Source organism: Cantharellus anzutake (genome assembly GCF_015039405.1).
Source record: "Cantharellus anzutake strain C23 chromosome Unknown EI90scaffold_54, whole genome shotgun sequence".
Classification (NCBI taxonomy): Eukaryota; Fungi; Basidiomycota; class Agaricomycetes; order Cantharellales; family Hydnaceae; genus Cantharellus; species Cantharellus anzutake.
In genome coordinates this window covers 513249-535763 of record NW_024067004.1, presented here as the reverse complement: position 1 = coordinate 535763, position 22515 = coordinate 513249, and the positions used below count along the sequence as shown (strand labels likewise).

The 22515-nt window shown below is 48.8% G+C and overlaps 8 protein-coding genes across 8 annotated transcripts; 3 read left to right on the top strand and 5 right to left on the bottom strand.

The window, feature by feature from the left end:
- Window positions 1-370: 370 nt before the first annotated feature.
- Window positions 371-1772, bottom strand: EI90DRAFT_2189236 (uncharacterized protein). Its single transcript, XM_039052671.1, has 3 exons — window positions 1407-1772; window positions 707-1358; window positions 371-647 (listed from the first exon to the last, which is right to left on the bottom strand). Coding segments are annotated over exons 1-3 (720 nt in total). The 5' UTR covers window positions 1409-1772; the 3' UTR covers window positions 371-581.
- Window positions 1773-2199: 427 nt separating this feature from the next.
- EI90DRAFT_2932788 (small GTPase superfamily) lies at window positions 2200-3164 on the top strand (the record flags this gene model as incomplete). Its single annotated transcript, XM_039055081.1, has 4 exons — window positions 2200-2263; window positions 2464-2791; window positions 2888-2976; window positions 3067-3164. The coding sequence occupies 4 exons, from the start codon at window positions 2200-2202 to the stop codon at window positions 3162-3164; spliced, it is 579 nt and encodes a 192-aa protein (XP_038912191.1).
- A 5373-nt stretch (window positions 3165-8537) lies between these two features.
- On the bottom strand, window positions 8538-9944 carry EI90DRAFT_2932740 (Lactonase, 7-bladed beta-propeller-domain-containing protein; the record flags this gene model as incomplete). The annotated part of the gene is made up of 6 exons (XM_039055077.1): window positions 8538-8654; window positions 8714-9093; window positions 9171-9315; window positions 9371-9502; window positions 9553-9703; window positions 9763-9944. The coding sequence occupies 6 exons, from the start codon at window positions 9942-9944 to the stop codon at window positions 8538-8540; spliced, it is 1107 nt and encodes a 368-aa protein (XP_038912190.1).
- A 2826-nt stretch (window positions 9945-12770) lies between these two features.
- Window positions 12771-14483, bottom strand: EI90DRAFT_3019231 (uncharacterized protein; the record flags this gene model as incomplete). Its single annotated transcript, XM_039057323.1, has 4 exons — window positions 12771-13168; window positions 13227-13395; window positions 13453-13990; window positions 14044-14483. 4 exons carry the CDS (start codon window positions 14481-14483, stop codon window positions 12771-12773), a joined length of 1545 nt encoding a protein of 514 aa, XP_038912189.1.
- An 852-nt stretch (window positions 14484-15335) lies between these two features.
- On the bottom strand, window positions 15336-16517 carry EI90DRAFT_3073697 (uncharacterized protein). Its single transcript, XM_039061461.1, has one exon. It carries the CDS (start codon window positions 16011-16013, stop codon window positions 15528-15530), a length of 486 nt encoding a protein of 161 aa, XP_038912188.1. The 5' UTR covers window positions 16014-16517; the 3' UTR covers window positions 15336-15527.
- Window positions 16518-18596: 2079 nt separating this feature from the next.
- Window positions 18597-19426, top strand: EI90DRAFT_2932801 (uncharacterized protein; the record flags this gene model as incomplete). The annotated part of the gene is made up of 6 exons (XM_039055083.1): window positions 18597-18863; window positions 18975-19018; window positions 19086-19133; window positions 19188-19215; window positions 19270-19339; window positions 19401-19426. 6 exons carry the CDS (start codon window positions 18597-18599, stop codon window positions 19424-19426), a joined length of 483 nt encoding a protein of 160 aa, XP_038912187.1.
- On the top strand, window positions 19399-21924 carry EI90DRAFT_3073689 (uncharacterized protein). Its single transcript, XM_039061460.1, has 9 exons — window positions 19399-19707; window positions 19899-20005; window positions 20084-20156; window positions 20254-21001; window positions 21061-21184; window positions 21253-21341; window positions 21399-21458; window positions 21521-21638; window positions 21698-21924. Exons 1-9 carry the CDS (start codon window positions 19660-19662, stop codon window positions 21816-21818), a joined length of 1488 nt encoding a protein of 495 aa, XP_038912186.1. The 5' UTR covers window positions 19399-19659; the 3' UTR covers window positions 21819-21924.
- A 45-nt stretch (window positions 21925-21969) lies between these two features.
- EI90DRAFT_2976645 (uncharacterized protein) lies at window positions 21970-22496 on the bottom strand (the record flags this gene model as incomplete). The annotated part of the gene is made up of 3 exons (XM_039055885.1): window positions 21970-22139; window positions 22203-22397; window positions 22455-22496. 3 exons carry the CDS (start codon window positions 22494-22496, stop codon window positions 22077-22079), a joined length of 300 nt encoding a protein of 99 aa, XP_038912185.1. The 3' UTR covers window positions 21970-22076.
- Between the last annotated feature and the right edge of the window lie 19 nt (window positions 22497-22515).

Below are 22515 nucleotides of genomic sequence, written 5' to 3'. Positions count from 1 at the left end.
AACGCGGGTTATGTATTTTTCGCTTACAACACCGGTAATATGCGATCGATCGGTAAGTGAAGAACTAGAGCCTACGGATGACGTTGGAATCAATCGCGCTGCCGGAAGCGAAAAAATTAATGCATGCATGCATTATGGAGGCACACGACTTTACATATAGCACCTTTAACTATGCAAAGTTGGAGTCAGCTGCTTTTACATATGTAGTTGCTTAAAATGGGTAGACGTGTGCTTGTGCGCGTATAAGTTTGTAGATGAGCGCCTATTACATATTGCCATCTTTCATGTGCGGCGCTGTGGAGTTGAGGTGCGCCACTCTGGAATCATCATGCATGTGCAAGTACCACGATCAAATTGGCAGCCTGCGATAACTGCACCCCTTGAATTTCGTTTTTTCTATCTATCCATCCTTATCGCATCGTTTCTCTATGCAAGGACGGGTACCGGGTGAATGGGCGATAAAGGTGTGGTTATGCATATATCATATCTGGAAGGGTTCGCGCTTGTTCTTGACATGGCATGCATGGGAAATTTGTATCCCTTTTACGACATGACTTCCACGTGTTTCGGCACGGAGGTCCCTATATTGAATTGGTCCTTATCGTTGATGGAATAAAGGGCGTGTCATGAGTTGGGGGAATGGCCGCCTGCGCGTGCCCATGGTTAAAAATAGCATTTAGGGGGATTGGGCTTGTGCGTATATAACAAGGTTGAATTTCGCTACGTCATGCGACCATACTGCTTCATGTGCAGAATGGTCAATGGTCGGGGGGGTTCGGCTTGGCCCGGGGGTCAGGGCCGGGGCTCCCAAATGGCGGTTGATGGCGTGCATGATTGTGCGTACGAAATGTTCACAGCGATGGGCGGTGGTGGAGGGGTATGGGGTTATGGGAATAAACGAAAGAAGCAGCGTTGGGTCGGGGTCGGAGGTGATCATATAAACGGGGGCGGCTATACTGTCTCCATAATGTATAGACCGCGCGCTTTCGCACAGAGTAAGACGTAAAATCCAAGATGCGGTTGTGTGTATGGGGGGGAAGGTCGTTGCTTGGACGACGTTTTGCTTCAGCGCTATTGTAAGCGCTGCAAAAAGCGTTGAAGCGCGGGCATTAATCGAATTATGGTTTGGCCGGCCGTTGATGGAATGGCAGAATGGAAAAAAAAGGGTCGGAAGAAGTTCTAGAACGGAATGCATTTTCGGGTGAAAAATTACGGAAGCTGGAAGTTCTTCCCCGTTTGCAAGGCCACGAGGAGAGAAAGGAATATGTAAAACAAATGAGATGTGTTGATGTGGATCTATGTATGTAAGTGCACGCGCGCGGGCGATGGTTGGGGGGAGGAAAGATACTCTGTTGTACCTGAGCGAGGGGATCATCATCATCATCAGGGCAACTGGCAGTACATACATACATAATGACTGCACGCATTTGTTACGAATCACTCTGAGAGATGAAAGCAAGTGGGGGGTTCGTCAAACATCTTTGATCCATATTGCAGACGACGGGGGGCGGCCTAAGCTTTGGGACCTTGGATTCTAAAAGGCCCTTCCATTCGAGAAAATTCGTCCTTCCAACCACCATTCCACACACATACACATACACATACACACAAGTTCTCAATTGTTTCTTCAAAAGCGGGGAGTGTCCGGCCCTTGAGAGAATCACCCATTCAGTCAGAGTTGTGTGATGGAAATGGATTGGGAAAACAAGCGGGCCACCGCAGACTACCTTGTATGGTAACGGAGCGAGTGAACGAAGGTCCAAATTTGGCAAGTGAGTGGGAAAGGGAATAACTTTTGAAATCAATCAATTATCAAGGGAAATCTAGAAACACCCGAAAAAAGTATTCGATTTTGTTGAGCTCTTTATGAAGGGGGGAATTGAATCGGGAATATTGTGTTAGCGATATACATTCATAATTATTTCATTGTTTTTTTTTTTCTTTTCAACCGGATCCTTTCCGCGAGTTTTGTATTGTATGGATATTGCGAGTCACACATATAAATTTTACCTAAAGTAGAATGTTTGGGGATTGTATTGAGTTGGTTGTGTCTCGTCGCTGCTAAATAGGCGGGCGACAACAACTCTCCCTTCCCCTTCCCTCAAGCAACTCTTCGCTCCTCTTTTCAACTTTCCACGCTCTCCAGCACTCACTCTCTTCGCTTCGTCCCCAATCACTCACACTCGATCGACTATAACAATGACTTCAATCGAGAACATCTTCAACAAGCGCAAGATCGCTGTCCTCGGTTCTCGCGCTGTCGGTACGTGGTCCTCCCAATCTCTTTCCCTCGCTCTCCCCAAACCTCGTCGCACACAATGCTCACTTTAAGTTTATTCATCGCTCTCACCGTTTCCCCCCCCTGTCTCGTCACTTCAACCGTCAACCGTTCTCACTTCCATCGACGCCCACACACACACACACATATACACACACAATACACCATCAATGAACCCCCTCCAGGCAAATCATCACTTATCATTCAATTTACCGACAACGTCTTTCACCCAAACTACTTCCCCACAATCGAGAACACTTTCACCAAGCAAATCAACTACAAGGGCAGGGAATATGACTGCGATATCATCGATACAGCCGGTCAGGACGAATACACTCCACTCCACTCGCGTCATAGCATTGGTGTCCATGGCTACATCCTCGTTTATTCCGTCACCAATCGAGTGTCCTTTGAAATGGTCAAGAAGGTTCATGATAAGATAATTACTCAGAGCGGGATGGCCAACATCCCGTGCGTCGTCGTTGGGCAAAAGAGTGACTTGGCGGATTCAAGGTAAGTTGTTGTTGTTGTTTTTAATAAATATTATTATGCTCCGGTTCTGTCTTTGGTTTGTGAGAGGACTGATTGGACTCATATGTTAAGTTCTAGGCAGGTACCGGAGGAAGAAGGGGCTCGTCTCGCAAAAGAGCTGAAATCAGCCTTTATAGAGACGAGCGCAAAAGATGCCTCCCATATCCGTGAGTAGCTACTATAACCCCTCCCTCCCTTTGATGGCCTTTGATCGCTGATTTTTTGTGTATGTGTGCCAATCATCTCGATGTTCGCAGAGGATGTTTTCGACAAAGCCCTTGACGAAATCGAGAAGAGGGCGTTACCAGGCTCGCAGGCACCATCAAAGGAGAGTTCTGGATGCATCATCATGTAACCCCATCCCTTGCATCGATCGATGATCCTAAAAAAAAAACTCCCTCGTGTGTCTCGCTTTCGATGCTGAGTACGCCACTTGCTCGTCTTCCCCTCTCCCCCTTCTCCCTTCCCAGTCCCTGTTCCCTTGCATTGGTCCTATAAAGCAATCAGTGTGATCAAATTTCCCCCAAGCATATTATTCCCTATTCCATCATGATCATCACATCTTTTTGTTGTTAATTTATCCATCTTCTCGCTTCTCGCTTTCGGCAAATTTCGTCATATCATCATCATCATCACCGTGTGGTCGGAATGAACATCCATTCCCCTCCCCCTTCGTTTAGACATCTCCCGCCTTGGCTTCGGTAGGGATACTTCTTTGGATACCCTGTGGATGGTGGAGCTGAACTAACTCAACATTCAACGCCTGCCTAGATTCAACGACGGACGTTACCTTATGCTGCGATTCCTTTCCGCCGTTTCCAATTGACACTGACGGGCTTCTTTTTTTGCCTATCGCGTGGGGGGACGCCGCAACTATCATCTCACCCAGCGGTTCGACGATATTGAACGGAACTCGCTATTGCACAGCCGCCCTTCGACATATACACACATGCTATAATCGTTCAATGCGCTGAATGGATTTCTCCTTTTCCGTCGTCGCCGCCGCTGCCCCCCCCCGTCCTTCTTATCTCGGAGGAACTAGTGTGGTGTGATGAAACGAGGGGTTGGCATGGGGATGCAAGTTGTGCTTGTTCAGCGGCTGGGACTTTGCTCTACCAAAACTGGTTTGGGCTCTTCCCTCCATGAGTAGTCTTCACCTGTGCTGGTTGGAGACTGGGAGGGCATGACATCACTCCCGCGGGATAGTGAAGGAGGGGGGGGGGTTCTTCGTTGTAGATGGTAAAAGGGGGTGAGTTGTTTCGATTGTGACGCGTGGGTATCAGTTTTGGTAATCGATATCACCGTGGGTAGCTAGCTTTTTTTTTTCTTCTTTCTCTATGCTCGTTTAGCGCAACTCCTCCCCGATTCGCGCCTATCAACATGATCATTGCCCCTTCCCCTTAACGGCGTTACCCAGTCCTAGGATATGAGATGTGAGATGTTGGTATCTATGACATTGACGAGTCCATATGCCGTCATTATTGATCTCTTATCCCCCTTCATTTCGCCTAGTTCCTTTTCTCTTTCCGTCTCGTCGTCACCGTCACTACCTTCATCATCATGATCCTCTGCCCCTGTGGATCGCTCCCTTCCCGCTGGAAGCCGATTCGCGCAGTTGAACGACTTGGTACCGGGTCTCTCCTTCCTAATTCCCACGTGTCCAACCCCAACATGTTCCATGTGAAAGAACATTTGGACCTTTCTATTTCCATGTCCATTTCTTCCCCCCCCCTTCCCTCCAAAAAGGGATCGACCTTAGGGTAGGGGTTTGATACGAGTCACACGTGATATTTATTTCCAAGGTTCCAGGTTTTTTTTCCTTCTTTCTTTTGCAATGCATATCAGCTCCCGTCGCGTCTAGAACCAATTCACGTTCAAATCAAGTTTTCCTTTTTTTGTGCCACTTGATGGTGGCAAAAATCACGCGCTTCCTAATCGTGCTTGAGCTTCTTTTTCGGCTCTCCCGGCCCCCCCCCACCTTGTTGAGTTTTGGAATGTGAATGTGATTTTCTCAGTTGTCGTGCTTTTTCGAGTCCACCACAAGTCTTTCGGGCTTCCTGAGGGAATGGGGGGGGGAGTGGGGATTATCTTGAGTGCAGAAGATTATCGAGGTACTTAGTGCCGATAGAGAGGTCCTTTTTCATTGGAGTTGGTTCCGGTGGCGGAACTGCGCCAAGTTCAACTGCGTCCAATTCCTCCCTGCAGTGCTTCGCTGATCCCCCCTTGACCGACTGAGCCCGTTCCCTAGGGGCTTGCTCATTTTAATGTCCTTGTTATTCTCCCATTAAGTTCCCCCGTCGTCATCTCCTTAACTCCCTCATTTGCAGTTGCTATAATCAACTCATTCGTTGCATCACGTCTCTTTCGTTGACCAAACTATTGCATCTTTCCTTCTGATGTATTTTTTTGGGTGGTAATTCGTATTTTCACATGTGTGTTTGTACGTTTTTATGCCAGTTCCTGTGTGTCACGCAGGATCCATCTTTGGTGTGCCACACGCGTGCATGTTTAGCGAGGTATCTGACGATGTACCTACAGGGACCGATTGCAAGATTATTTATTGTGTGTATATATATGCGGCCCGTGCAGACTCTTGCCTTCGCTCATGGACGCGCGCGCGCGCGGCACAGAGGGTCACATGCTTCGAGAGGGATAAACTCAAGTCCGATCACCTATGTAACTCCGCGCGCAACACTTCGCAAGGACGACTGTCCCTTGATGTCAGATTAGGGCTCTCGCGATCCTAACCTTGCAGGACCCGATACTCTTCGTATTGGAACCACACTGTCATCAATATCTTGAGATCCACAGATTAATGTCATACAACAAGGTGCCATGACGTTAAGAGAAAGAGAGAGAGAGAAAAGAAACTACAGAGAGACGAGATTCACGCCAGGCCCTTATCTGCTTGGACGCATGCCGGTACCGTGCTGAGGTTCAGAGAATCATGTCGGTCAGATCGGAAGGCTCTGGCGCTTATGACAAAAAAGCAGGATATGGGCGCGATCTTCGGGCTATCAGCTGGAGACAACCAAATTCAAAATGCTAGCCATCGCATGCGCGTCCTATTTCAACTGTTCTTTGATCGTGGTCAACCGTGAAGAGGTTCTACCGGTCGGAGAGCTAGGGATAACTTTTTTTCGTCCTCTTTTCTTTTCTCGCTGAATAGGCTCCGTCGGCAATACTCCTAACTCCATTATGAGAGTTGATCACACCGCCAGAGAAGAAAGATAGGTCGAAGTTGCTAAGTTGCGGTGTTTTTCGCTGTACGATGGTTGAACATCGCTGTCACATTTTCCCTCTGAAGCAGGCCCCAGCTGGGCCTCCCTTGGATTTTAGCAAGATTGGTCGATGCTTGGCTGTCCAGGCCGGGTCACTGAAAGCGGCGCAATCGCTTATCACTCTCACTACGGCAGCCCTGCTGCGGTAGATCACGATGTCCTCACTATGCAAGCCTAGCGAAGTACTGTGAATCGAATTCGGTCGTTATCAAATTGCTCGCAGAGCTTGATGATCACGCCAGTAATGGGCAGGCTAGCAAGGATGTCCCCGCAACCGCATCCGCCGAGAAATAGACACACTTGATGAAGTCAATCAAACGGCAGCCTTGACTGAACTTGATAAAAATCTGTCATCGCTCATATAGGGTGGAAGCCTGGGACTTTCCAACGACATGGTCATAATATGCCCGCATAATCATAATATGTGCTATGGCCTCGCCTCTCCAATGTTGGTTATGCCGTTGTTCCAGCGTTTTGAAGATAAAATCGGGTTGGAGCGCCTGCAAACTTCTCATCTCTTGCGCTTGAGCTTCTGCAAGCCATGGTTCCGAAGGGTATCCAAACTGCATGTAATCGCGATGCATTAGAATAGAGGTTACTGTGCGCATATGCGACGCTACCATTTGGGCCAACGCAGTTGCCGCTACTTAGCATGCTGGTTGGTAATCAAGTTGTAGCCGCATGTCGATGACAGCTAGCTTTGCTTCTTGGGCGTATTTCTCGAAGTTTCCAAGTGACACCTTCTAGACCCGCGAGCTTTGCATATGCCAAATTCATGAGCCTCTTGGCGGATATGTTGTTATGAAGCTTGTCATTCTGCTTGAAAGCAAGCATCATACATGGTCCGCCATCTAATCCGTCAGTTAGTGTTCATGAAACGGTTTTGCAGAGAGGGATTCATACAGCGGGCGTCCACAGCAGGAGAGAACTTCTGCAGATGACAGACTGCCGAAACCCTTAATCACAGGAACTATCGAATGGCGGCTCCATAATAGGTGCCTGAAGGAAGGAGTCCTTACTTGTCATGCAAGCGGATCTTCTGGGGCCCGGAGCTGGAGCAAGCTTCTCGAAACGGAAAGCTCGATGGTGAAAACAGGAATCTCCCTAGTCCTCAAGTCTTCAAGGCACGACAACATCCTGGCGTAACGGCTTCGGTGTGGTATCCACGGGCCCGCGAGAGAATGGACCTCATCGAAGTAGAGGAACACCCGAACACCCGAATGCTAAATTTCTCGTTGACAGCCTCGGGATCGAGCACACAGCCTTGATTTTCCGGGGGAAAAAGGCGAACCAACTCACTTTAACAGATTTCAAGAGTTCGGCTCCCACCCCGGATTTCGGGTCCTAGTTAAAGAAGCCAATTAATAAATCGTTGCACAGGCGAACAAGCACCGAAACAAACCGCTCTGATCTCAGCAAGGCTAGAATCCTTTCCCACTTGACAACACAACCTCCTTTGACAACACCTCCCGACGGAGTTATGCCCCCACTTGCGCTACTGGCCAAATATCTTCGCCATGCACAAAGGAGTTTCCGGGGTCTGGGTTCGGATGTTTTTTATGGAGGCGCCGGAATATGACGTCTTCCCCAACGGTTGGGAGGGCGGCCACTCCTCTGCAAGGTGTGGCTCCACTCGCCCTAGCTCGCCCTCCGTGCCCTCGATATTCTCCAACTCCCGCTTCGACGATTCGGAAGCTTCGTCCGCCACGCGAATCTTGCTCACGTTGGCGGGAGCGTCACCGATGCTCCCCTTCGCGCTTTTGACCTTTGGGTGACATACTCGCGGCGGTCCTCTTGTATTTGGTGTGAGACACGGTTTCAGCAAACAGCGCAAACTGGATCGTTTAGTATTTCAGGAGGGAACAGAAGCAGAGGCTCTTGAAATAGTCTGGAGATATCTGTGGAGATATCTGGCTTTTTTCAGTGCGGGACTGTAATGCCCTTCAGAAGAATACTTGCGCGAGGTACTACAATGGGATATACAGGAGGACCAAAGGATCCAGTTACTGCTGTGAAGAATCGATCACCGATCACGGAGATGACTCCAGTGATCTCGAAGTTCACATTCACAGGAGGCTGCTCTGGGTGACCGAGGAGAGATATCTGTAGTTCTCTGTCCATGCTCATGCAGGATCATGGGAACGTGTCCAAAGGAATTACCATTCTGGTCCCGCGTCAGATCGTCAGTGGTGCACTGCTGCGCAGTCTGTGTGCTGTCAGAATCGTTGTGGCAATGAATCATGAAACGAATGAGTGCAAAGGCATGCGTAACTTAAGCATACGCAGAAGTGTCAGCCAAATATAAATATCCCCTTGGTCCCGGATTTCAGAGTGTTAAGTACGTTCAAAACAAAACGAAGAGTATGTATGAGTACGCCATTTCGCGGGTAGAGATGTATGCCCTGCCTGGATCTCAAAGAAACCACATGTATGCAGTACATAGTCTACTAAAGCCATACGAAACTGACAACACTTTCGGACGAACCAGGTGTTGTGTACCGTGCCAGCAGTTTCAGATTAGTGCCTCCTTCCACTCGTTCGAATACTGCGACGCCTCCTCCCGTCTACATATTGTGTCAGTGACGATAGTAAATATTGATTGGATACAATTTCACAAACTTACCAAACCAGCAGCGATGACATACTGACCTTTGTCGCCCCCGATTTTCATACCGCGTATCTGCTGTAAACCGGTATACACTTGTTTCACCAGACGAAGGTCTGGCTCGACCTCGAAAATACCGATCGTGTCTCCTCGGGGATCGATAGCGCTTGGAGAAGGCGAGACGTTTCTATTCGAAGCGAGAAGGTACCTCTTTGGGAAGGATTCTGAAACCGGTGTAAGCTCTAGTTCCGCAGCACCATAGGTACTGTTCGCGGGAATGTCAGTTGGTAAGGTCGACAAGTTCGCGAGAAGTTGCGGAGGTGTGGAGGAACCGAGGGGAGGAATGGTTTGTGCCGTTAGAGTACTGGAGAGTTCGTGCAATGTGTAAAGGTTGTCGCCTACAGCGGAAAGATCCATCTCGATGTTAATACCGAGAGCCCGAATGGGACGGTGGCCGGTGGGATGGGGGACGAACCGAAAGGAACTATATGCCTTGGTCCTGTACCAAATGGTTGTTGAATGAAACCGGAAATTAGCCAATTTGTCCCAGATTTAGTGAGCCGCCAGACTTTGTCCGAACCAAGATCAGGGACGAGGACTTCGTTCTCGTACTTGACGGCCTACCATCCATTATGTAAGTCCCAGAGGAGATGTTAAAAGGGAAGAACGAATCACTTGGTGTGGATGGGGTGCCCCTTGACGAGTTGGGTTCGGACCTGATCCTTGCAACGTCACAACATTACTCGAACCAATAAAAGTAAGCTCATCCTCGGCCAGATAGTGTGATTGAACATTTCCGCTACCGTACTTTAGTCTTTTCAGGAACGTGTCCTTGTGAAATACCGAGCCGGACTTACATTGGGCACTACGACTTCCCTTCCGGTTTGCATAACAAGAAGATGAGGTGGATCATTACCCGACGATGAAGTGTTGCTGAATTGTTTTAAGAGGCCATTACTATCGATTAAATAGGATGCGACGTAGCCAGGCTCCGTATGTATTGCCGAACTGGGAGCATGATTACGACCTGCGAGAAAAGGCGAAAAGTGAAAAGTCTGGGTACTCACAAAAGAATGGATGCATTGTTTGGATGTAATTCCACCCAGCCTGCTTGTGCATAGGCACTCTGACCCACTAGACTGATAGACGGTGTACCGAAACACCCTGGATCATTGAACGAGTATGTGTTGATGAAGGACGTGAACGTTCCGGCTATGATTGTGTAGCTCTTTTGAAGATGAGCCACCATTTTTTAGACCTGATTTTTTCTGGTGAGGTTTTGGAGGACGGGCCGGGACATAGGCATAAGAAAGGAACTGACAGGCCAATTGTGTTCAAAAGAGCGACTGAGCCTCAGGACGAGGTGGTTAGGATAACAATCCGCTAGTGTTTTGTGATCTAGCTTTCCGTTCTTCGCTATTTATGTGGGCTGAGGGGTCATTTCGTTGTGACTTCAACACTTGTCTCCGGCATTCTCCTGGCTTCTTTGAGAAAGTGTCCCGCTTCGCTGATATGGCGTCCGAACACCGATCATCGCCAATAGAGAAGCGGCGTAGCGATGCGATGCGATCCTCTGAACCGTTCTGACCGCAATGCTTGTGACCCTATGGGCCTAGTCTTCATGTTTGCCTTGCCTGTGCTTCTGTGGTATGCTGACGAACTTCTCCTTTACTATTACCCAGGTAGGTGGTGTGGTCCCCACTCAATGTACCATGACATGCTTGGGCAGAGGACAATCTCAGCAAGGAACAACCACTGAAAGCCTGTGTACCCTTTGCTCATGATGGAAACCCGGAGATTCGGGGTGTCACGGATGGGAGAGGGACCAGGACAACAGCTAGGTCTGCTTTCTTTGTCATTCCACTTAAGGCCTGATGAAATGGACCAAAATCATGCCGGGCAAGAGTTAACTTCTGATCCGATTATGATTGTCTGATGCCCTCGAGCATTATCCGGGTCTTTCAGTCGTCCGGAGTTAACCCATTGGCTGGACATTCGATACGTGGTTTTATTACGATGATACTGAAGCATTGCGGTCGACTTGAGCGATACTTGCCTCGGTTGGGAACACGATCCAAGGAATGTCCCCACAGCTGAATCTGTTGCCCCAACTTCATTGGCCGAGCCTGTGAACCATTTATGGTTCACTGAATTTCCTTTTCGGGATTATGCAGTTACCTGTCTTGCCGTAATCCAGGCTGTATTGTTATCCTCATATGTTTGGCATTACCTTGATATCGGGGGACTGTGAGTTGCAGTCCGATGACCATCCGAGCTAGAACTTTCAAGTTCGGTCCCCAACTGTGAGCCTCCACTTCAAACTTTGGCGCATGTGCGCCTGGAAATCGGGTAGCCCTGCAGAGGGGTCAGTGCTGCTGTGGTAGCTACTGCATTCGCCCACCGTTGAAACTGCTGGATAAGGGGTGCAACTGGGAATAGATGGCACCCCTTTAGAACTTGAATTTGCCTTGTGTTTGCATCATGTTTGTGCATCCATGCTTTGCACAAGCGTACTGTCGCCAGGTACTCAGTATACTGAGACGTCCTCAGTGAAGCGCCTTTATGGACTCGCTTTACCTCCGTCCTCTCCTAGCCTTGTTTGCCACCCTTATGTTCCTTGATATCCCGACCCTCCTCCTGTTAGCTTGTTAAGGCATTCTATACGACCATGGATCCGTAACTGCATGATACCCGACTCTGTCACTTTGCCGTGTAGCTTTAGTAAAGACCCCCAATCCTTTATCTTTTCCACTCAGGCGACATTCGTACTTCAGAGTCTCACTGTCCACCCGCAAATTTCCCACCTGTACGTCAGATTTGTTCGCCTGCACCTCCGCTCTCCTGTGGAAGCTATCAACCGCCTCTGCACATTGAACATTCCGTAGAATGGACAGGCCCTTCGGTCAACTTTCACTGCCGTCAATCTCGCACCACACTGTCGCTCTTACTAGTATGCCCAAACCTTTGCTTCCTTCCACCTCCGGTATTCGCCAACATGCTGATTGTTGCATAGATTAGAATGACGCTGTTTCATTCACTCACTTCTGCCCATATTTTATCAGTCTAGTCAACCGTCCCTCCTATGAACGAACTCGAACTGCCAAGGGATGATTTTGAGTCCCTATACCTCCCCAAATCTAGAAGACGAACACCTCGCCGTGGGGGACTCGTTTCACACGTACCTCATCCCTGCAGATCCTTTCTTCACCATGGAGTGCAGGAACACTTGGCGGGTAACCAGGATGGCTCAGCAAACTTGTGAAATATGAAGTATGTGACAAGTCTGGACCCAAAGGAGGATTGCTGAATGGGGCATTTTGGAACGTCAATCAGGGGACGCGATTGACAAATCCGTGCATAACTATACTGCACTTGGGGGTGATACGAATCCCCATCTATTATCGTTTCTCCGATATCAGCAGCATTCATGCGCTCGAGTAGCTATACGGATGGCATAGCCGTGATTTGATGGTGTAATCGTGACCACTGGTGGTGTCGGTTCCCAGTGCGTCCAACTGCCAGCTGTAACCGGAAAGCTAAGAGTGGGGACATTCCGCGTGAATAAGTCAACTGCGCAGCGCGTGGTGCATGTTTTGGGGGGGATTACACATCGAGTTGAGCGAAGCCGGTTGCGAGCAGTGCTACGACACCGATGGGGTGAATGATCCGCATTCACTACACCCCTTTTGAGTCACGCATATACCTGAGCACACACGCTGCTTGTATGCCACCCGCAGCTATGGACCAACTCGCTCACTTACCTCTCTTTCCTCCTGCTGCACCGATCAGAATTTATAATAACTCACATCTGTGGAGACTCGAACAACCTACGCACAGATGATTGCGAGGTGGATTCCCGAACAGTACCATCAATGTTTTGTGAGCGCAAGAGACCTTGAAAAGTGCTTGTGCAGGATGGAAATGTAGTGTACAACTTTTTTTGCTAGATCAAGTCGCGCGAAGCCAAGAATGTACGTTTTTGAGCTAAAAAGGATGTGCAATGTGACAAGGGAACCATGTGCTACAAAACTTGACTCCAGATATCTGAAAAGACTCCTTCACTGGACGGAATAGTTTAGTCGTCGGCTTCTTCCACCTCGCCGCCACTGAGCACCTCCGTAGGCGGCGCACCCCCAGCGACAGGCCCAACCCACCCATTCGAAAGCCACGTTCCATTCCACAGCCCTTTCCTCACTGTCCTCGCAATCCACCACGCACTGCCTGGGCCTACGAGTTCTTCGAACAATTTGCTAATTATCATAGGTCGCGATTCAGGATCGAAAATCGCTCGTTCGATAGCTTCGGATATGTGCGAACGCTCCGTGAGAGATGCAAGGGAGGGGTACATAAGTTTCATGAAAGCAAGATACGTTTTTCTTAGCAGGCCGAGCTCGGTTGGTGACTCTTCCGTACGGATGATCTCGATGGAAGATTTTGAGGATGAAGCATCGTCTCCACCGTCGAACCATGAGGCTTGAAGGATGGGGATCAGTAAAGACATCATTGGCGCTAGTTGAGGATATGTACTCACAGGCGTCGCTGCTAGACAATGATTCGTTCCAGTCAAATGTGAAGGGATCACGATCCGGCTCTTCGTTTGTCGCTCCAGCGGCCGTCGGTTCCCTGCTAGGACCGGGCTGCGGAACATCTTCTGGTGGCACAGGAGATGGAGCACGGGTTTGAATGACGCTCTGAACAGGCTGTAGAGGAGAACGGGTTTGAATTAACACACCCAGTGACCATGACTTGCAGCATACCTCTTTCAAGAAATCGCCGTACGTAGCTTTCCAGGTATATCTGAAAGGATTCATGTCTTTAGTCATCCATGAAGGATACCGCGCACAACCACTTTGTCGTGGGCCTGTGTTCACTCCATCCCAATCAATCAGCGCCGTTATCACACCGGTTGCAGGGTCAACGAATACGTTCTTTGCGCAAAGATCCGGGTGGTTTAGTACGAACGGCGGACCGTCAAACTCGAACGATGGGAGAGTGGAGCTAAGCATGCGAAGTAGCGCAAGTTGGGCGCGACCATGTCGTGATTGCAACCTTCGAGCGGCGTTTTCAATTGTTTCTACGTAGTATGCATGCACCGAGTTATAAGGACCACATTTATTGAGATTGGCCGAGTTGGGAACCATCTCATTGCGATCATCGATGAATGGTCCAACGGACCAAGTAGTCGAATCAGGATCGGTGTTTTGAGGTATCAAAGTCCCGATCGAGGGGAACTCGAGCGCGTTTAGGGCTGCCATATGGGGAGCCAGGGATTCTATAACGCCTCTCGTCCTTGGTCTGAGAATGTGTTGAGTATGGGGATTTTCGTTATGTGTGAGGAATAAACCTACTCAGTTCTCCATTTCCTGTCATACCAAACGTCTTCGAGACAGACTCCCCGGGCCCAATCCATTAATATGAACGGCACACCAATTGGACTGTCCACAGTTGGCAGAGCGGCGTGAATTTTTGGAATCGGGACATCTGTTCGAGCTTGAATGAAACGCGTAGTAGCGATGTCTGCCCTCATCCTATCCTGTATTAGCTCAGAATAGGGAGGGTAGGGTATCCGAAGCGCCCAGCGCGCGCCATCAGAGAAGGTTATGCTGAAGACCACGTTCTTGCGTCCAAAAATCGGTGGCAGCTCAGCGATACATTGAAACGTCTCCCCTTCTGGGACTGATGGATCAGAACTTCGGACGCTCAACGCATATTCTGCGAGAGCCTTTGGTTCCAGCGTGTAGACGAACTCGGTGGGAGGCTCCCCGTTAGCCTGATCAGCGAATGGCATTCTTAGCTTTTCTTGAGGCCCCAAATGGAAGACGCGAGGATATGCTCTTCTACTGGAATGGGCTGGAGCAAGAGATGGGAGTTAAAAGACAAAGGCAGAGTGCAGGCAACGTGTTGCACTGAATAGCACGGATGTCACCGACTGCCTCGAGGCTCAGGCTTGCTGCCAGAAGCTGACTTTAGCCGTGGCTGCAGCTCCCAGTGGCGCATCAGGCGACAAGTAAAGAAGAACGCCATCCGAAGCAGAAGACGAGTCAATGATTGGGTAGGATCATCAAACAGCGCCATCTCTAGGAAACGCCAATGTCCTCTGCCAATAGCCATGTACTCGTTTCTTTCGTCGCCCATACCTAGCAGTAGAGAGAACGATTGTAGCGCGACCTCAATACAAATCCAGAAGACCACAAAGGCACTTCCATGACTAATCTGGGGCCCATGCTGTGATCGGCCCGGCTTAGGTTGTTCCCGCGGTCTCACAAAGTAATTTTCCATGTTCATCAACGAACACTGGGGCGGGACACTCCGAAGGAGTCCGATTATTTCGAGCGTCTGCAGATAGGCTGGGTTTGAGTCGCTGCTGACCCCGAGTTTGCACTAACACATCAATACTCATTATCGCTGGCGAGCTTGTCGCCTTGGGATGCCACGACGATGATGACCTGCATTTCTTCTGTGTCGGGCCATGCGCGTGGATTACTCGGGGGCTTACATTCGTGTCCAATTAACAGTGATGAAAATACAAGAAGTCTCTCCCCGCAACGACGTGTTCTGACCTGATGCCCCGGTACACAACCGCTGCACTGCTTCATATGTAGTACAAGAAAGAACTGCTAGAATCGAGGCTACAAGTGCCCTTTGCTCGTGACCGATCAGAATGGCATGCTGCGCTGTCCACTAACCTTCATCCTTCGCATTCGCCACAGGCCGGTATATGACTGTTTCACGAGCCTAAGCCTGCCCTGGACCCGGAGACTGGAACAGTATTGCCTGGGGAGTCCATCCTGTTGGGTATTGGCGAAGCAGCTTTGTTGGGGGCGAACAGATATCAGGAATGAAAGGCGAAACTGGACCTCGCCTCGATTCTTTCGTATAATTGAAAGTACGTTGGTGGATAGAGTCTACAACTTGGCCAGGAAGTAAGGCACTCTCCCAGAAGCTGGCAGTGGAGGTGTCTGCTCCTAGAAGGTGTACGTCTCGGTGAGCTCCTGAAGCGTATTAGATTATACCCTATTCCATTCGGCCAGCATTCAATCAGTCTCGAGGCGATTCTGGCTCTGCCGTTTTTCCTCGCGGAGTCACCCAACACTACCTTGCTTCTTGTATGCAACATCTGGTAACTAGGCCCATGCGGGCAACGTCCATCAATGAGATTTTTCTGTTCTCCACCGGCGACGATGCCGGGCTTTGCTTCGCAATCAGTTTTATACATGGATTCCTTCCCTCCGATCCACCCTGCCACGTTCCGCTCAGTCGGGCTCGCTGGAAACAGATGAGCTATTATTGGTCCTTCCATCACCAACATACATGGCATTTCGTGTTTCGAGGGCGCTGCTACAGGGCTTCGATGTACCTCGATTCTCCGGTCTTACCGATTCAATTCCCTCTTAGGGGGAATTTTTCCAAACCCCTTGAAACTCACATTTCCACCTCGATATTATCGTATGGTCCATTCAGAGAATTCGGTGACTTTGTTGTTACCTACATTCTTAGCTAACTTGATAGCTTATCATTGGTCATTTGTCACTGGAGTTGCTATGGACAGTGTTTGCTGGCAACGCATCTAGATTGCATCCAGTGCGAGCAAAAAATGCACTTCTGTTGCATAAAAGATACCCTGTTGTCTGGCTTTATCTCAAACTTTGGTTGGCGGCTCCACACTACCTCACTTTGCACTGTCAGTATCGCCATTTCTTGTGTTGATCTCTTCCGGCCATCAGGGCTTGGCAACGGTATACCGTGTCGGATACTTTCAGTGGGGATGAGTCCTATTCCGGCTTCACAAGCTATTGCTGGTAATTCGACACAAGTCAAGTATGATGTATTTCCTCTTGCATACTTGGCGCGCGAATTAACAACCAACCAACCACGCTGACATGGCCACGACCCAGGCATAAAATCTCACTTATGCATCCTCGACTCCGTCATTTCGAGTGCCGATGATAAAACATTCCGAGCCGCAAACAGTTCTGGAAGAAATTAACATATAAGTTCCCTTGAAGAGCCATGAACAGCGGTCGTCGTCGCAGATTTTAATTATATGCCTCAGGTATGTTTGAGTGTAATCATACTCATTCCTGGGATTGCACTAGCATGCCTCTATCATCGTCCCGTCTGATGCAGGAATCAAGGTCTTGGCCGGCGTATGTAGCATGGATTTCTTATCTGGCATTGAGTTTGATAGGCCTTTCTCCCCTGTAAACAACTAGGTTTTGGCTCATGATTTGGTGACTTCTTGGTCTGTTCAGGGCCAGGCGTCAGTATGTTTGTGGAGATAGATGCAATTTCCTAATGGCCGAGGGAGTCACCGATGTTGTTCCAATGTCCCCACCCTTCGTACTTCGCAGGATGCACTCAACCTTCATTCCCTGGATCAGTTGTGTGATCTGGATACATCCCAGCAACTCCACGCCCAGGAGAGGGCTAAAATAAGATTGTCGATTGAGTAAACTAAAAGTTGCCATGTATGATGAGCGGATGGTGCAGGGAGGGGCTAGAATATTGACCTCTTAGCAAAAGTCGGACATGACCATGCCAAAACTACAAAACACAACAACAGGTACTAAGCATTGCGTGTTATTTTGGGGAATGCCAGATTGGCATGAAGGACAAAAAGGATTGTCGGCGCGTGGCCAGTGCAACCGACGTTTCGCATAGACACCCGTCATGTCGTGTTGGGGTTACTGTTGGGGTTCCTCCTCCATGATCGAACCAGCTGAATCCGGTTATGAGCAAGCTCGAAATCAAGTTACTGAATTATTGGGTGACATCCACGTCTAGGGGGGTCAACATTATGGAAAACCCCACCAGAACAAGCGTAGCACGCAGCAGCAAAGAAAAACGACCAGTGGCAACCATAGTACTGCATAAAATCAATCACAGCAAGTTTTTGAACGACCCCTCACTCGGAGTAAAATTACATTGGCCACTTGCGAATTTCATCAGGAAATTTTCAGGCGCTGCGGAGCACTCCAGGGGGACCTTGCTGAGCAGCTGGTGTTCGTGATGTTGTCGTCATGTGTGGAGATCAGTGGGGTGCGGGGGGAGAGCACCACAACCAATTTCCAACTGCGAACGATAATCCATTGTTATAAATCAGGGTCAAAACTTCAACGCTCTCTATCACCTCGTCGTCACATTACCAGCCTCTATCCCCACATAATGATGACGATGATAGCAGCCGCATCCTGTCCCGCAGGATCGTGCGAATTTGGATCAATGACCCCAGCTTTCGCTGCACAACCCCCGTCTGTGGAATGTGGGACTAGAAACTCGTGGGGCATCCAAAAATGACACCGTGTTGGCGCAAGCCCTCCTCATAGTGCATCGCCACTTGCACTGAAATCTGATTTTCTCCGTTCAGTACTCTTCGTGCGCTGTAAGTGACGACTCCAGGGGGATACGGTTTTGGCTTCATTTAGACGAAGGATTGTTTGTTTTATTCTGGATATTTAACCTGCAGAGCTTCAAGCTGCTCACAAGAGCGCCAAGGGCAGGGGTCTCGAGAAAAATACACGCAAATAAAGTAAAAATAACAGATAAGTCCGATCTGAGAACACTCGTCCTTCTTCGTCCGAATGAAACCCAAACCATATTCCCCTGGTGAGTCGTCACTTACAGATGTTCGGATATTGTGTTACCGGTGCCAAGATGGGAATTTAGAGGAAGGAGAACGAGCATTCCCAGATTGAACTTACCTGTTATTTTTACTTTATTTGCATGTATTTTTCCCGAGACTACCCTCGGCGCCCGAGCAGCAGAATCAAACAAACAAACATCTTCACACAGAGACAGGCTATCCGAGGCGCATCCGCGCGCACTAGAAGAGCGTCCACGAAGCTTTCAACAGTAAGTCCCCTCACGGCCGGACAACGTTGCAGGGTGGTATTGATGGGTCATGTCGTCCCATACCTCATCTCATCTCGACCTATTTATCAATCTATCTTCAACAGTGAGTTATTTCCTTCCCCACTTGCCATCAGGGTGGCACGTCGATCAAGCGATCCTGTCAGAAGAAGATCGCGTTGTGGCCATTCGATTTGGTCACGATGCAGATCCCCAATGCATGAAGATGGACGAAACCCTTTGGGGTATTGCAGAAAGGGTGCAGAATTTTGCGGTGGTCTATCTGGTAGATATTACTCAAGTACCTGATTTCAACAAGGTGAGTTTAAAGTCCCTGTGTCGGTAGGCATCGAATTGACTGTCATGTCACGATTTTCTTCATTGCTGGGCAATTCATATTACTCGTCTGTTTTGAACCTGGCACGAATAGATGTACGAGTTGTATGATGCCTGTACTGTCATGTTTTTCTACAGGTAGCGCTGTCTCGATTCCATTCTTTTGCGAGTCCCCCAGATGATGGGATGTCATTTTCTCTCACAGAAATAAGCACATCATGATCGATCTCGGTACGGGAAATAACAATAAAATGTAGGTGATATTTGCTTGTACTAAAGGTTACTAATCGCACCTTGCATTTCTTAGAAATTGGGCGATTGAAGAGAAACAAGAAGTATGGATTTATGTTGCGTAACCTTTGGAACCGAATTGACCCTGCATCTTTAAGATGATTGACATCATCGAGACCGTTTATCGCGGAGCCTCGAAAGGTCGAGGTCTCGTCGTGTCGCCCAGAGGTGCATCTGCCACTGCAGCGTTCAGTTCGTTGATCGCTAATCGATCTTCCTTGATTCGCAGATTACTCGACACGATACAGATATTAGAGGGTGCCACTACCAGTTCTTCGTGGAGCAGCCTTAGTGATTGACTGTTGTTGTTCAATATGCTTCTGCGTAGTTATTGCATTCCTATTCCCTCGGAAATGTACCTCAACATAGGCACAAATAACTCCCACGTGTCGGATTCAATAGTTTTACCTCCACGTGCTTACGTAAAGTTGTTATCTGCAACCCCCCAATAACCATAACTCAAAGACTTTTCCACACCCTCAAGCAGCATGGATCAAATGGAAGCATCTTTGAGTCCATCCGTTGATGGAAGAGATGTGAGTCTGGACTGCATGTTTTCAGCTACAAGTTTTGCCAATGATTTGACGTGATCTGAATTTTGTGTTTCATGCTGACGCTCTTAACATGACACAACGGACACAACGGCGCCTTTTTCGACGCCGACTTCTTGTGCCTTACTCGTCACATCACGGATTGACGCACACTGCCGCACTACTTCGGATGCCAGCATGATGAAGCGCACAAAAGTAATGACGAGCAGAGAGATAAATCGGCAGAACCAGACACTGGAGACGCGAGTGGGACTAATAAACCTGGGAGGAAAAAGGCTGCAACGTATGTCGTACTTTCCATTGTGGATCCTGTGGCTCATGAGAACCCGGATTCGGATTCGGCATTGGGGGGGCTGAATAGTAGTAATCAAGCTGCCCGACGTGATCAGAATCGAATTGCACAGCGCGAATTTAGGTTGAGGAAACAGCAGCGGGTACGTCGTCATTTTCTTACTATCAATAGTGCCCTGAGGACTACTGTTCCACTCTATTCTTCCCAACTTCTATTTGGCGTACTATTCATGTCCTCAGATCCGCGATCTCGAAGCTCGGGTTGAGATACTTTCAGGAAGCAAAGAGGAAACTCACACTCATTCTCGGGCCATCATTCAAGGTCTCATGGAAGAAAACTCGCGTCTTCGAGCCCTCGTCAGAGATCTCGGCACCTTCCTAGGTGATGGATTAGGTGGCCCACTTCTCGCTAAGACTGGTTGGGACATGAAATCCTTTCAGGATATGGTTTCGCGCGCGGACTCAGATACTGCATACGAGGCTTTCATCAAAGCAAAGAACGCGATGATAAGTCCTCAGAATAGCACTGGTATGACGTCCTCGACCAGCGCTTTGGCAAGCGGTGGGCATGACTTGAATGGCACTAAGAAACGGAAAAGATCATCGTTCATGGAGGGCAGCAGCTTCAATGCATCTCAGACCCCTCCTACACCTTCAAATTCAAACCCTCCTCGAGCTCGGTCACCCCACGAACTCCCATCTCTCCTCCCTTCACGCACTCAGCCCTTTAATCCTACACGTAGTTCCGACGAGCCGCCAGGATCTTTCACTTCTCTTATTGATACTTTCTCGTCTTCTGCAGGAGCACCGTACATTGATATGGGAAATCCCAGCATCAGCGGCACACGTGTGTTACCTCCTCCTGGACCCAGAGAAGCATTTGGCATGGCTTCAGTAGGGATGAACAATGGCCCTAGCGGAGGAAGTTCATCGTATGGAGGATCTTCATTCGGCAGCTTCAATCCGCGTGACAACAATCAAGCAGGGTGTAAGTTCCCTTGTGTAGTTGCCGCTTGTGCAGGCGAAGACTGATTTACACTGCAATAGCGTCACCCATTAATGCGCCGCCTGCTGCATCTACGACTAGCTCAAATGCCGGTCCAACCGATCGCAGAACGCGCTTGATGATTGAAAATGAGCCAAAAAAGCATGAGGCAGGGAAACTTATAAAGTATGTCGCCTTCGTGACATTTCGAGGCTCGGAAGATGGAGTTTCCGACCGCCTACATCCAATCACAGATACCACTTGGACAACTACAAGCGTAGCTCCCAGTATTTCCTGCCCGCATCATTACGACCAACGTTAGTCCAGCGCTCTGTACCCCATGGTGAGTTTCCTATCTTTTTGTTGTCATGCTACTGTTGCGCACGACTCTTCTGAATAGACAATCTCATTGACGGAATCGTATACCCTGAGATTCGAGATCGGATGATTCTTCTCAAAGGTAACGAATCTGATCGGTCAAATGCTTACGCGCGAATGGTAACAAGTAATACCACAATACAGACCGTTTCGATCTGGCAGAATGCTTGTCTATGTTCCTTTGGACTTCTATTGTGCATGATGATGACGTTCTTGCTCACAGTAACTGGGAGTTGGGTGAGGACTGGCTGAGACGTTATGGGTGAGCATTCGTGCATCCATTGATTGGGTCCCTTCTGACGTGCTTTGATGTGATGGAAGTTTTCTTGTGGAGGAATCCGTGCTAAGTAACGTGAACAAGTGGAGGAGGACACGAGGGGAAGCAGAACTTGTGTTGTCCGAGATCAATCCAGACGCCGCTGGAGTCAACGCGCTTTCTTGAAGATAGCTGGTTTGGGGTTATGTGCATTTTTTTTTTTTCTTGGTCTCTAGCCTCCAGTTTTTTTTGTTCATTGCTGTATTTTTATCTGCAGTCTTGGAAATAGTGGCCTTCGCGAAGATGAGATGTCTCCCTTCGCCGAATTAATTTTTTTGGCAGCTTGGCGATGGGGCTCTCAAACTTTGTCTATTAAGATAGAGTTCGTTGCAGGTATATATTGGATACAGAAAACAGAAGAGATTATTCAGAGGATAGGCATGGTCACCAGGATGCCTTCTTTACGCCAGGTATGTCTCCTGCTAGAGCCTTCAGCCTAAACTGGTACTATTGATACGACCAATGATTGTGAGCGTTCATGCATCATGTCCAAACCCCCGAAAGACTCACCCGACAAAGCCCAAATTTGCTCATTACTCCCCTTCCTCGACCACTCTCAACACATCGATTATTGACAGTGTTCGGCCTGGTATATTTGGAAAAGTTGTTTAACTGCAGCTGAGCCTGATATCTAACAGCAGGAGGGAGAGTTTGGTTTCGGGCAACAAAGAGGTACGCCCTCCGAGTCACTTCATTTTCAAAGACCTTCAGGTATCAAATGTCTCAATGAGCACCATGGATGGCGTTGAATTGGTTACAAACCATCCTGCGCGCCTTAATGTCGCGTAGCACCCTTGCGTTCATCTTGAGTCCACTGGAGACA

Bases quoted from the DNA above. Each gene is read 5' to 3' on its own strand.
- EI90DRAFT_3073697 (XM_039061461.1), bottom strand. From the start codon at position 16,013: ATGCCATGTATGTTGGTGATGGAAGGACCAATAATAGCTCATCTGTTT.
- EI90DRAFT_3073689 (XM_039061460.1), top strand. From the start codon at position 19,660: ATGGATCAAATGGAAGCATCTTTGAGTCCATCCGTTGATGGAAGAGAT. The intron at 20,157-20,253 runs GTACGTCGTCAT...TCATGTCCTCAG, and splicing joins GGTTGAGGAAACAGCAGCGG to ATCCGCGATCTCGAAGCTCG. The intron at 21,639-21,697 runs GTGAGCATTCGT...ATGTGATGGAAG, and splicing joins GACTGGCTGAGACGTTATGG to TTTTCTTGTGGAGGAATCCG.
- EI90DRAFT_2189236 (XM_039052671.1), bottom strand. The intron at 648-706 runs GTTATATACGCA...GGGCACGCGCAG, and splicing joins ACGTAGCGAAATTCAACCTT to GCGGCCATTCCCCCAACTCA.